This window comes from Papaver somniferum, unplaced genomic scaffold, assembly GCF_003573695.1.
Source record: "Papaver somniferum cultivar HN1 unplaced genomic scaffold, ASM357369v1 unplaced-scaffold_125, whole genome shotgun sequence".
NCBI lineage: Eukaryota > Viridiplantae > Streptophyta > Magnoliopsida > Ranunculales > Papaveraceae > Papaver > Papaver somniferum.
Window position 1 is genome coordinate 11,329,409 of NW_020621603.1, and position 14,102 is coordinate 11,343,510.

Genomic DNA, 14,102 nt, shown 5'->3' on the forward strand with positions numbered 1-14,102 from the left:
GTAGTGAAATAAGGTTCAACAAAATCATATGGATTAGAACCATGCATTGTTATCGATGCGAAAGCATGAAAACATGGAAACCCATAGACGCGCCACCTCTGACAGGTACATGTCCTTGCCTCAAGGTTAACACTATGAGAACTCTCCCCTCCCTCCACTTCATAAACATGAGTATCAGACTGTATAACCATCCAGGTTAAACCCTCATCAATAAAAGCCGTCATCTTATTTTCATTCTTCGGTGTGAGAATTGTTATGAAACTATTACCAGTATTCCGCATTTCTGACATCATACTCATCACACCCTTCCTTATCTGATCCTGAAGAGCATTTGCAGAGAGCTTCTTGTGTACCTTCATCCAACTATTGAAGGATTCAACAAAAGTAGAAGATGTCCTACCATACTTACAACCCTGGAAAAAGGCATTTGACCACTTCTCTAGAGGAATATCTTCAATATAGTCTGCAACCCAACCACAACCAAGACCCCTAATAGTAGCGATGGCAGTTTGGAAACCTTCGGGACTAAGAGCATACACAACAGCTTGAAATGAATCAACAACGACACCATACCTTTCGTCATATGCATTAATAGGTAAGTTCATCTTAAGATGATAATAGCAGAAACTATGGAAGGCTCCAGGAAAGTAAAATGGAATTGCTCTCTTTAATCCTTCTGCACGATCAAATAAAAATGTGATTGGCCTTTGATCATGATCAAGAACATTACTCAAATTCATCATGAACCATTCCCAGTTATCATTATCTTCACCAGGTACTAAGGCCATGGCTAGTGGAAAGAACCCTGCACAGAAAAAAATATAAAATCAAGCCAGCGTCTACATGAAGTATGTGCAGCTAAAAAAATGCATAATGGCCCATGCATCTAAACTAAATGATGCATAAGACATTATGCAGGTAAAACAAAAAATGTGTAATGTCTTATGCATCTAAACAGAAATGATGCATAACCAGAAAAGTGAAAACAAATAATGCATAATGTCTTATGCATCTAAACTAAATGATGCATAAGACATTATGCATGTGCATAAAAAGGATGCATAAAATCAATAAGTGAAAACCATAATGCATAAGACATTATGCAGCTAAAACAAAAAAATGTATAATGTCTTATGCATCTAAACAGAAACGATGCATAACCAGAAAAGTGAAAACAATAATGCGTAAGACATTATGAAGCAAAAATAAATAATGCATGAGACATTATGCACATATATAAAAAGGATACATTATCAAAAAAATTACCATTTTCAGCATTGATAGCGGTTGCAGCCATGAGGCATCCTCTATATGTCCCTGTAAGAAAGGTAGCATCGACATAAACCATGGGGTGAAGGTAACGGTAACCATGGATGCATGCCTCGAAAGCAATAAAAAGACGCACAAACTTATTTGAAAGTGCCTCATCTTCTAATTCAGCTGAACTATCCTAGTTCGCTTCAGGTTCATCCATTTGAACTTGAAAATCAATCCAACTCCCAGGATTTGTGTTGCGAATGGAATCTACATAACATGACAGATGCGAATACGACATGGCTTCATCGCCAAATATATCCTCATGCACTTTCTCTCTTCCATTGTAAGCTTGGTAATACTTCACATTAATCCCGTAGCTAGTTTTAAAAAACTTTTTCAAATCAGAAGCTTTGAAACTTGGATCACTTCTAATTTCATCCTTGATCAGACTAGAAACAAATTTACTGTTGAGCCTGTGGAAAAGCCTTTCACATCCAACACCACAGCTATGACTGCTAACATACTTCTTAACCTTAAGCATCGTGTTTTCAACATCAACAACACAAACCTTATACTCCCAAGGGAAGTTTTCTTTAGAGCATTTTGCATAAAACCTGTTAGGTTCATTCTTAGTATATACAAGAACACACCCAACTTTTAACTCGTACTTCTTTACTGCAATACGTACCTCTGCTACACCTCCAAAAAACACTTTACCAACTTCACAAAGTAATTTATCCCAACCTTCAGTCATAAGAACCTTGTTAACAGGCACATAACCATCTTCAAGGAAATTCACCATAGATTGTTCGGGTTCAGGTTCTATTACACGACTACTTGAAGCCCTACTACGACTTCTGTAAGAATTACAGCCAACTTCGACAAGTAAATCAAAGCTTTTCTGACCTTTACAGTGGCAACGAGATACAAAACACTGAAGCAGAATATCAGAATCAACTCGCACAAACTTGCTTCCATCATTAAAGGAAAATCTGACATGATGCGGTAATAAACGAGTCTACTTCTGGCAAACGACTGTCTTCAAAGACTCCAAAGTTGTGTTGACATTAACATGATGTGCTAAGAATTCACTGAAGTAGTGAATTACAGCTAGTGCACTACCAACATGCATTTTCACCCTGCAAAACACAAAGAGAAAAAAAATCAAACATATCTATCCTGCATATTGCTTCACAAAAATTCTTACTCAAAATTAAAAGATCAAATCAACAACAGCAAACAATCTACATTAACGATAATCAAATGAGAAATTAACATGATATGAAAATCAATAACAAATCAAAAAATAAAATGGAAAAACAAATCAAATAAAAGATCCAACAGAACAGAAGCAAAACCTAGTAAATTGGTATATCAACATCGGAACATGAAATTGAAACAAAAAAATTGAATCGAAAAGATTTATATTGATGGTAACAAATTCAAAACCTAGATAATAAACAAAAATTTAAAAACAAGCTTAAAATATCTAAAAAACGATTCGAAGAACTAAATTAAGCTTCCAAAACCTAAAATAATAGATCCTAGTCTTACAGAAACTAAAACATAGAATCGAATCAAGATTAAACAAAAATCTGAATCAAGATTGGAATGAAAACGAACGAACCTGAAGCTTTGCTGAGTAAATTGAATCTCGGTAATCAAGGACAAGTGAGGCTAAAGCTTGCTGAGTAAATTGAATCTCGGTAATCAAGGAAAATTCTCGATAATCAATCTCTTGATCAGAACAAGTGAGGCTAAAGCTTGAATTATCTTTTCTGAGTAAATCGAATATCTCAATCAGCTCCTTCTCAGCTATCGATAGTTCAATCTCTCAGCTCTCGCTCATATTTTATCTCCTTCTCAATCTCTCAGAAACTGAATCTCTGAATCTAAATCTCTGCGCCTAAATCTCTGAAACTGAAACTGAGGCTAAACTGGGAAATAAAAATGAAAATAAACGAATTTGAAAATTCTGGACCTGCGAATAATTTGTTGGCCGATTTTGGGTGCGCCCGTGAGATTTTGTGGGGGTGGATTTCACAATAGGAAAATGTGTAAGAATGGGTCTCCTTATAGTTTTCACTTGATAAAATTGTCGGACAGCTTACATTGTTTTCATACTAAGCCTATTTAAGACAGAACATTCAATGTGTAATTACAGGACAACACTTGTGTGAATCACACATACACATTATAATAGTCAAGTCAACTACACAATAATGTTGACTTGAGACACAAACTTACAGTGTCTAATAAGAATCATCCATCTGCCACAGAAATGTGAAGAATTATTCATTGCTGAATCTTCAAAAACATGAACTACCCATCTCATTTTTCTCATTTTATCTTTGATAGAAAAGTTCAACTTCACCACTATTCACGTGTGCACCCTTTGGGAATGCAAAAAGTTGATCAAGGCAAGATTTTTTTTTTCTTATGTTCTGGCGCTGATGTTTAAATTGTATTGGAACTGGTCGTGTTTTGTTCCATGACGACGGGAGAATTTACAATCATATAGCACATTGGTTTCCCCCTATCGGTTATCTATTTCTAATCCACCCCAAAGTTGGCTTTTCCTTTTGTAAAAGTGGCTTTCCCCTGGACTTTGAACCGGAGAACGAGAGAGACGGAGTATAGAGAGAGAACGAGAGAGACAGAGTGCAGAGAGGATAGATGGCTTATGCAGTAGGTGTAGGCGGTGGTGGAAATCAAGGAGTAGTAGGAGGTTCAATGCCAAAAAGGCAAGTGAAGTTAGAGAAGGAGTGTGAGTTCAGGATTGAAGTAGGAGAAACACCTCTTCGCCTGAGACTCGTTTCTGGAACTGCTGAAGTTTTTGGAACTGAATTACCTCCAGAAATTTGGCTCACATTTCATCCCAGACTCAAATTCGCTGTAAATTTCTTAACTTTCTAACTTCCCCCCTTTCTTTTATAGATTTTATTTGTCGTGGGATATTTGAAGAATTGGGATTTTGTATATTAGGGTTTATCCTAAAACCTTCGTGTGTTTTTTTTCTTCTGAACTTTCGGCACCATATAATTTTTATTCAAGGGAACTCATTTGACGTAAATACTGTGAGATTTAATAACTTCAAGTTTCAATTTTTATTCAAATAGATTAGGGTTTAAGCTAAACAAGTTTTTTCATTTTTACCTGAAAACCTGCAAGAATTTGACAATTGTGGAAAATGTTTGCAATGTTAATTTGTTCTTTGAGGTCACTTCTGCTAATTTTTGGGAAGAAATAAGACAAGTAGTGAGAACTGAGATCACTAGGAAATACTAGTTACAAAAAGGTACCTAGTGGGTACCAAACAATCACAGCTTGGAAATTTCCACCACTTACTTTGCTCTGCGATCCTTGATAACCATACTCAAAATTTTTAGAATTCGAATTATTTTAAGGTTCTCCTTGCTTTACTTGTATTCAGTAACGAAATGTTGATGTTTCAAGATATAACATTTTCCTGGCATTATCAGGTTTTTACGTGGTATGGTGCCACCCTTGAGATTGATGGAACTACTGAAACTGATTATACTGCCGATGAGGTAAACACAATACACTTATATTACATGTACTTGTCTATTTGCGTAGCTGGAATTGTGGGGATTTCATTGAATGCTTAAATACTTTTATTTTTTTATTGTGTGAGCACCTGCCAAAAGTAATGCCTTTTGAAACTTTTCACTCAGACGCCTATGATTACCTACATAAATGTTCATGCTGTACTGGAGGGACGAAGAAAGCGTGCTAAAGCATCGTCAACCACTAACCCTGATTCTTCACAGGTAATTATAACATCGTTTGAACACTAGATGTCTTTGTTGCATAAGTATGTACGGAGTGTGGAAATGACATGGGAAGTATACAAAAGATTCTACTACAATATTCACTCAGAATCCCAATATCTGAAAGATAGTTTCCATGCTTGTATACATTATAAACCACTGCCGATAATGGTACTGGTGTAGTGCTATATACTAAGATAACTATGTTTCCCTGTTCTTTAGATGTCCATCATGCATGTTGTTTCTGAAAAGCTTAATTTTTGATATTTTTAGGGGTTCAGGGCCCCAGGGTGATGGTTGTAGGACCCACAGATTCTGGGAAGAGTACTTTGTCGCGCATGCTGCTTAGTTGGGCAGCTAAACAAGGTTGGAAACCCACTTTTGTTGACTTGGATATTGGTCAGGGAGCTATAACTATTCCTGGATGCATTGCTGCTACCCCTGTTGAAATGCCCATAGATCCCATTGAAGGAATTCCTCTTGAAATGCCCCTTGTTCACTATTTTGGCCACACAACACCAAGGTAATACAAACTTTCAGTCTCTTATTATTTTCGTTTTTTGATTGTTTTGCTTTTAACATTGGGCGTTACTTATTATCTGCATCAACTTGTTGTCATATCAGACAGACTTCTCTTTCAAGTTTTAAGGTTTAACTTAAATGATATGTTGATGTTCCTTCTGTAGTGTCAATGTGGAACTATACAAAGTGCTTGTGAAGGAGCTTTCTCTGACACTCGAGAGGCAATTTACTGGCAATTCCGAAGCTCGAGCTGCAGGCATGGTTATTAACACCATGGGATGGGTAGAAGGTGTCGGTTACGAGGTACTTCTCTTTTGTAGTCAGAAACCTAGGCTTTTACACGTTGGATGGTTCGAGCATAATGTTTGTTCTTTCTCTGCCGTTAGGCCCTACAAAAAAGGATATAAATAAAACTTTTTCTGTGTATGTGATGATCTTTTGAATTTGATATTTTCTACCTTCTTGTGCTGGTTGCAGTTGCTTCTTCAAGCAATTGACGCATTCAGTGTTACTGTTGTTCTAGTTATTGGTCAGGTAAATTTCCATTTGTTTCCTTCGATTATCTATTAATCTTTTCATATTACTAGAACAATTGTTATTTTGTTTTTGGAGCCGATATTGCTGTATAGTAATTCTATATTAGTCGCTAACCTATGGGTAACTGTAGACTTAAGAACTACCATGGCTTTGATTAAACCTCCTAATGCTAATGCATCTGCATATATGTGAACTCATAGGAAAAACTTTGCAGCATGCTTAAGGACGTGTTAAAGAACAAGCCGAATGTGGATGTTGTGAAACTTCAAAAATCAGGTGGTGTTGTGTCTCGAAATCCGAAGCTTCGGCAGAAATCCAGGAGCTACAAGATAAGGGTATAGTTCCTACTTCTTAAATTTACAGTTGATTGTTGGGAGATTAGAATGGTAATTAATACCTTTACTACGTGGTGGGTGTTTTATTCCAGATGTGTTGGATAGAGAAAGAACCTTGTGGTCATTAACCTTTTGTACTGACTGATTCCTGAGTTCATTCTAGTTTTTGTACATGGTAGCAGCATTGTTAACATTTAACAATGATTTGGGGTTCTCCCAGGAATACTTCTACGGCATTGGAAATGAACTTGCTCCACACTCCAATATTGCAAGTTTTAGTGATCTATCCGTATATCGAATTGGTGGTGGACCTCAGGCACCGCGGTCAGCTCTCCCCATTGGTGCAGAGCCTACAGCAGATCCTACAAGACTAGTTCCCGTCAACATCAATCATGACCTGCTACATTTAGTTCTTGCCATTTCATATGCTAAAGAAGCAGATGAAGTTATCTCAAGGTAAATTGTGCTCACTGCATCTTGCACATATTCAATGTTGTAGTTCAAGTGGTTTGAGGATTTTATGTTTTTCTCCTCGTATGTTTTGCCATGGTTGTTGACAAGTGTATAGCAAGTTTTCACTGGCTAAAGTGCACATCTAGTTTGTATAAGATAACCTATTAGAAAGTTCATCTGGATAAACTATAAATGACTCTGATTTATATTTATGTTTTGGCTGTAAATTGGAGTATATCCAAGTACTCATTTTTCTAAGACTACCTGACCAAGCAGATTATTGTCTTTTGCTTTCTTCGAAGTTTTTCATTTCCAATATCACTGTTTTTAAAAGCGATAGGCTTGCTAATTTGGACATGGTTCACGAGGGAAGGCACACCTTAGTTTGTCGTTAACAAATCATGCTCTTTCTCAATCTGCTAACAATTTACTATATTGAATGCAGTAACGTTGCAGGGTTCATCTACGTCACAGACGTTGACGTTCAAAGGTATGATCCTACCCGACACTGGGTTGGCTTACTCCCTTCAATATGCTTGGATCTAATTTTAATTGTCTCTGCAGGAAGAAAATAACATACCTTGCTCCAGCAGCGGGGGATCTCCCAAGCAAATTTTTGATAGTAGGATCTTTGACATGGGTTGAGACTTGATGTTTCTAATAACAGTTAGCTGTTACAGATGTACTTTTAAGTTCTAGAACCCACTGCTAATGTTAATTGCTTATGATATTTATTAGTTTTTGTCTGAAGAGTTTTTAACTTTGTAGAGAAGAAATACAGCATGAAGTTTGATTTCTTGATAATCTACCTTGCTTCATCTGAATCTTGTTTATTTTTTCTTCAAAATGCAGAATTTTTTGCTTCTGATTCTCTACATTCTACAGGATCATAGAGATAAGCTTGAAAATGTATTTTAAGGAAAAACCTGCAACCATCATCATGAAATTACCTGAAGATTAATCACTGACCTACTTCAAACCAGCAACATGAAGTTTATAAGATTTACAATCTTCTTACCTTGATCCTTGGCCGAATTAATAAGGTTGTATTTAGCTGTATAAGCACCAACATATGTGAAGGCTGCACCAGTGAGGTTGGCCTTGAGTTGGGATAACTTGGACTTGAGTTGCCTATTGAATTCTTGAGCTATCTCATTGAAAGATATTACACACCCATTCTTGTCCAACGGCTCCTTGCCGTAGTAGTATTTGTTGTTGCTAGGTAAACATCCAATAGGTCCTGTGTTATGCACCCAAAACACCTTCACTGTAAAGTTGCTGCGACAAAAATAATAAGTACATTAGAGAACTATGGTATAAGTTGTCAATAACAAATGCCTATGATTCTAGTTTCTTTCTACCTGTACTGCTATGGCGAATAATTGATCAAGGATAACAGGAATTGGAGCATGTGCTCCTTCTGATGTGGATAAACCAAACTGAAGATCGTTTTGTTCGATGTCGAATGTGTATAAAGCCTTGGAGAAATCTTCTGGTTTCGGTAAATCCGCTTTACCTAAACATAGAGCAATATTTTTAAAGCTGTAAAATCTAGATCGGAGACCAAATCTTAAACCAAAATGCTTTACAAAAACAAAAGATGTCAAAAATGACTAAGCTCATAATAAAAGATGTCAAAATGATGTAAAGGGTACAACCGTACAACTGATTCTGACCTTTTTCCTGTTGAGTAGAGTTAACAATGTCAATTGTTCGAGCTTTAAATTGTCGGAATTGAGCTATCTGGGCGTCTAGATGAAATGGGCTATAACCCTTGTCTTTTCTAATAGGTGATCCTCCGGTCGCAAAATTGGCTCCATTTTTGAAACTACTCAATGCAAGTGAGTCCAGATATGCTCTTAAGTAGGCTAAACCCAATTCCTCAGCTGCAGCATCCACCGAGATTGCAATCGTCCATCACCATTAGCATGCAGCAACAAAATATCATTAGTGTAGTACGCATTGCAAATCTGACTGCATTAAGTAAATTAGCAAATCTTAAAAAGAGATCTAGTACTGCTCACCCAGAAAATCAACAATAAGACGACCATCGCAGGCCCTTTCCAGACGGCTTTCCAAAGAAAGTTTCTCCATTTGGAGTACCTATCGCATAAAATGCAGCTGAATGACCTCCAATATCCGAGTTTGAATCTCCAAAATTGAAAACCGCAGGGAAATTTCATTTCTTCAACATGGATGAAAAACCATCATCGTCAATCTTACCTACTGCAGATAATCCTCCTATCTTTCCACTAGTACTAACAATAAAAACCAAAAACAAGAAAACGAAGAGGAAACCAGACATCTGAAATTCTTTTCGGAAAACCATGTTTATTTATGAAATGTTAAAAGATGAAGTTGGAAAGAAAGAGAGATGAGGGGATTGATAAATTGTAGACTCTATTCTTCCTACTACTACCTGTAATGTCTTCTAGAAAAATCCTAGCATCACAGATGCTACCCATCAAACACAGAACTTGTAAACCTGGGGAGAGGCCTGAGTTTTCCCATCAACCACTTCTTACGTAAGTGAATCTTCTCGCTGTGGAGGTCGAAAGCAACATTTCCATCTTACAATCGTTACCAACTTCACTAGTCGTCCTCCAGAGAAGATCGCCCCCGCAAAAGGTGGCTGGTTTACGAAACGATCTTGAAACTCTAGTTGCCATTCGACTAGGAAAAGGTGAAGAAGTACCAGGTGGTGGTGAGATTTCAGACGTTTTAGTCGTTATGTTTCTCCATGAACACGTTCCAAGTGTAATGACCATGCAAAGAAACTCGTTGTCTTTTGAAGTAAAAACAATTACGGCCTTGTGTATACTTGTGCTGATGAATCAAAACCATGGCACAAGTACATGTACCCCCGATTGCAGTCCCATAGGAGATAAGTGTTTGAGATCTGGGCCTGGCGGGGTCGACCACAACAATTTTAAACGTGAATTATCAGGTACACTCGCTAGTTAATGAAAAAACAATCATCAGGTATACTCACTAAAAAAAACTTGAAGATAATTAAAAGTGAATTAGAAGATTACTTCAACATTCTCGGCGAGTAACATGTTTGATGAAAGCAGCGGCTTTAGCTTACGGTTGCAGAATTGGTGCTCCTTTCATTTTATTACTTAAGGTGGGCTCTCATGTTTAGGAGTTATTGTGGTAAGGGTCCAATGACTCGAGGGATCTTAAGGTACTGAGTTATTGTGGTCATGACATATGAGGAACTGCTAAACAAGACATATGAAGGTGCAAGCTATGTTGTGTGATTCAAGCGCCAAGCGGAGCAAGTGTCCTCGGCTTTTCTGGGGAGAATTACCGCAGATTTCTTGTTAAGAATATACTGTAGTACTTGTTGATCCACCTATTCCACATGCTTTTCTTATTTATTGAGATACTGAATTCTAATTGGTTTGCAAAAGAAAACCTCAAAAGTGTTTACATATTCGTCTGCAACAAAAAGAACCTATTTAGCACAATAAATATCAGCAACTAGAAAACAGCATCATCGGTGGAATTCAAGCACAAATCTACCGGAGACTTTATGAAGACTTGGGAGCTCTGACATAGGTACTTCTTTGCATTCCGCAAAGACAGAATTGACACAAGATCTATAAGTAACTGTCTGCAAATCTTCTGGATTCTTCAGAATCAGTTTCAACCATCTCATATCCCTTGCATTTCCATTAAAAACGCATAAAACAAACATACCGGAGGTGTTGAAACAAACATCCTGCTGTCAACATAAGACCATCCCAACTATTTTCTTCTACATTGTCGCGAATGTGCTGAGTTGGGATTGGAAAACAATGAAACAGATAAACATTAAAATATGCCTAGCAATACCCAGGATTTGTTTTTCTATTTTTCTAAAATGGCTAATAAACATCAGAAGCTTTGTGTACTTACATCATTAAATATGAGATGAGTCAAATTCGGTGCTGCTTTGAGCAGTGGAAATGCCGATTTATCAGTAGTCTCTTCCAGTTCTAGGAACAACTTCTCCAAATTATGAAATGTAGGTAGGATGTTTACAAAGTCGTCCGCACTGGAGATTGCCTATTCATTACAAAGCAATAACAACAAGTATATCAGTGTTGATGAATCCGCCTGAGCATATAATGCATAAAAATATAAAGAGAGCAAAAGAAAGAAGAACACCTTTAGGGTTACATCATATATTGTTAGACTTTTTACATGCGTAAGCGCTTGAAAAACTTACTTACAGCTGCACCTGTCTTTTGCTCCCTTGGTACATATTGGTCACAAAGCCAAACTTTTGCAGATTCTAGTGATTGAAAGCTGGAAAGAACATACTCCTTCACCACACAACCACGATAGGTAAGTGACGCTAGATTTGGTGCATTAATTTTGAGAGCACAGTTTTGTAAACCATCATCATGCACTATGCCACCGTGATCAATTTCAAGGTACTTCAGTGCAGGAGTTGAGATGCAAAAATCCCTCACACCAAACCAATTCCAATCCAAAATCAAATTTTCAAGGACAGGGCAATTAGAAATGTGTTGCTCATTCCAGCAATCATCAATAAAATGGAATCCACAAAGTGTAAGGCTCTCGAGTTTTGGTAAAGAGAAGCTTTTAGGAATAGATAAAGGGATAAAGGATGCAGTTAGCTCCAACTTAATCAATGATTCGCATGTAAAAAGAGACAAAGGAATAAGAAAAGGTTCCCTTTGATTTAACCAGAGATCCAGCTCTTCAACATCATTGTTATATTAGAGATCCATGAATGAACCTTGGATGCATTGAAGTGCTCATTCATGTAAATACAGGCCTTCTGAATATTTGATGATGCATCATGAAGACGCAATGTTCTATCCACAAAATCCATGAAGCTATTGATTTCGGATTTAAGATACAAGTCGGGAAAAATAAGAGTGGGGATAGAGGTCCATATGTGACTCCATCTTTTAGATAGAACAGAAGTACGAGCAACAACCTTGATATCAAGGAAAGAGAGGATGTGATGAAGAAGGGAGTCAGGTAATTCGCTAATCCTATCCTCTGCCTTACCTATGTTGTTTAAATCCATGAGATTACAATTCCTGTGTTCAAATTAAGAAGAAGATGGAAAGGGGTTCATAATGAATATATCTTAGTGTTGCAGACAAAATCTAATTGCATAAACGTAACTAGTTGTCTGTTCCCCTAACAATGAAGCTAGCTAATTCAAAGACAACATGAAGACAAAGTACATGGAGCAGAAATTACATAAACATAGAACTAAAAAGAAAACTTTCAGTTCGTCTGTACACAAAAACAAAATTCAGCTTTAAGTCTGTGTGCCTAACAGAGAATCTAGCTAGCTAATAGACGAGATCAAGCACAAATGACATAAACATCAAGAACTTAACGAAGATCATTAAAAGTGAATTAAAAGATTACCTAAACTGTGAAGCTTCCACAAAATGAAGAATTGACCAATCTCCTATCAGCAATTCGAATAGTTAATGCTCTATATTCATCATCAACATCTTCACTATCAGCAGCATCAATATATTCCAATCAAATCACTATTTCCAATTACAGAAAATATGAAGGTTCACTAATTTGAAACCTAGCTAGGGTTTAAGATGAAAACTTCAACATTTCTCAAATTTGCCAGAAATTTGTTGATGAATAAACAAAAGAAAGAACCCTTTGACAGAAGTGCTTATTAACTTTGACGGGAAGGGAAAATGAAGTTCGGCTGAGAGAGTATCACTGATCTCAGTGTCGAGTTATAGACATTAGCAGCGGCGGTGGTGGAATTTTAAAGAGAAGCAAATTTAGGTATTTATGTAGTGGAACCGAGTCAAATGGGTCACTGGAAGTCAATAAAATGGTTTCCTCTCCATAATTATCAAAATGGTATCATAATTTTTTCTTGATCCTTTTAAATACTAAATTTTCAATGTAGTGTATAGTTGAATTTGGGGGTTGATCCTGGCAGTGGGGCGGGCCAGTTTGACTGGCTGGTTTGGATAGGGATTGGGGTCCTGCTAATTGAGGTACAAGGACTTAAAAAGGGGTGGAAAGATTTTATTCCCATCTATGATAGGGAGATAAGGGGTGTCTAAATATTGAAAGAAGATCAGGTTATTTAACTTACAAACCTCTAACCCGGTGCATACGCACAGGAAGTATGTAATGCGTTGTGTATAATTCGTATTAACTCACCCTACTACTTTATTAACTTGAACTACATCATTTGCATCATTATTTGGTATCCCTGCTGGTACGATTTTTGTCGTCATTTCAAGGCGATGTTGGTTTATTTTTGTGATGTAAGAACAAACAAAGGTATGCGCATGATAAAGCCTTCACTTTTGAATTTAATGGTGTGAACTTAGGGAGGAAAGCAGAGAAGGTGTTGAGATCAGAATGATGAACTCTTAAAGTGTAGTTTTTATGACTTGTATCAGAATGTAGAATCGGCTTGCAAAGTGTAAGCTGTAAATTCCGGGTGGTTTCTGAATACTTGGGTTGATAACCAATGTTGTTGGTTTAAATAAATTGAAAAATCTATTTATACAAGTCATAGTCGAACACACTGATCAGTTAGCCGTTACAGATGTACTTTTAAATTGTGGAACCCATTGATAATGTTAATTGCTTATGATATTTATTAGTTTTTGTCTGAAGAGTTTTTAACTTTGTAGAGAAGAAAAACAGTATGAAGTTTGATTTCTTGATTATTTACCTTGCTTCATCCTGATATGGTTGGAGCTAAATCTTGGTATTTTTTCCCCTTCAAAATGCATGTTGTTCTGGAGAATTTTTTGCTTCTCATTCTCTACGTTCTACAGGATCATAGAGATAAGCATGAAAATGTATTTTTAAGGAAAAACTATATTTATGGAAAAATCTAAGTGTTCGTTTCCAAGTCTTCACATTCCATTAACCAAAAGATAGGCTCCAATCGTATTACCTTTTGACTTTTGTTTTACAATCAGTCGTTTGCTAATCCACTACGAGTCTCGCACCGTGCAATGTGCAAAAGATGAAAAGCCAAATTATAAGAGACTACTAAAACAAAAAAGCAGAGGTATACATATCTTGGGTCGGGTCAAAAAAAACAATGCTTTCCAACTGGTATCACACAGAATTTTTTTTGACTACCCACTGCATATTCAAAGTTTGAACGCGCAGTTCCATCACCATTTCAATTGGTAAGACGTGACATCATCAAATTTTTAAACTTAGTTAT

At 36.8% G+C, this 14,102-nt stretch overlaps 1 protein-coding gene and 1 pseudogene across 1 annotated transcript; one reads left to right on the top strand and one right to left on the bottom strand.

The window, feature by feature from the left end:
• Positions 1-3,668: 3,668 nt before the first annotated feature.
• On the top strand, positions 3,669-7,719 carry LOC113331469 (protein CLP1 homolog). Its single transcript, XM_026578180.1, has 10 exons — positions 3,669-4,152; positions 4,740-4,808; positions 4,953-5,048; positions 5,330-5,571; positions 5,735-5,873; positions 6,048-6,104; positions 6,308-6,442; positions 6,663-6,898; positions 7,341-7,385; positions 7,460-7,719. Exons 1-10 carry the CDS (start codon positions 3,934-3,936, stop codon positions 7,545-7,547), a joined length of 1,326 nt encoding a protein of 441 aa, XP_026433965.1. The 5' UTR covers positions 3,669-3,933; the 3' UTR covers positions 7,548-7,719.
• Positions 7,605-9,819, bottom strand: LOC113331470 (annotated as a pseudogene).
• Between the last annotated feature and the right edge of the window lie 4,283 nt (positions 9,820-14,102).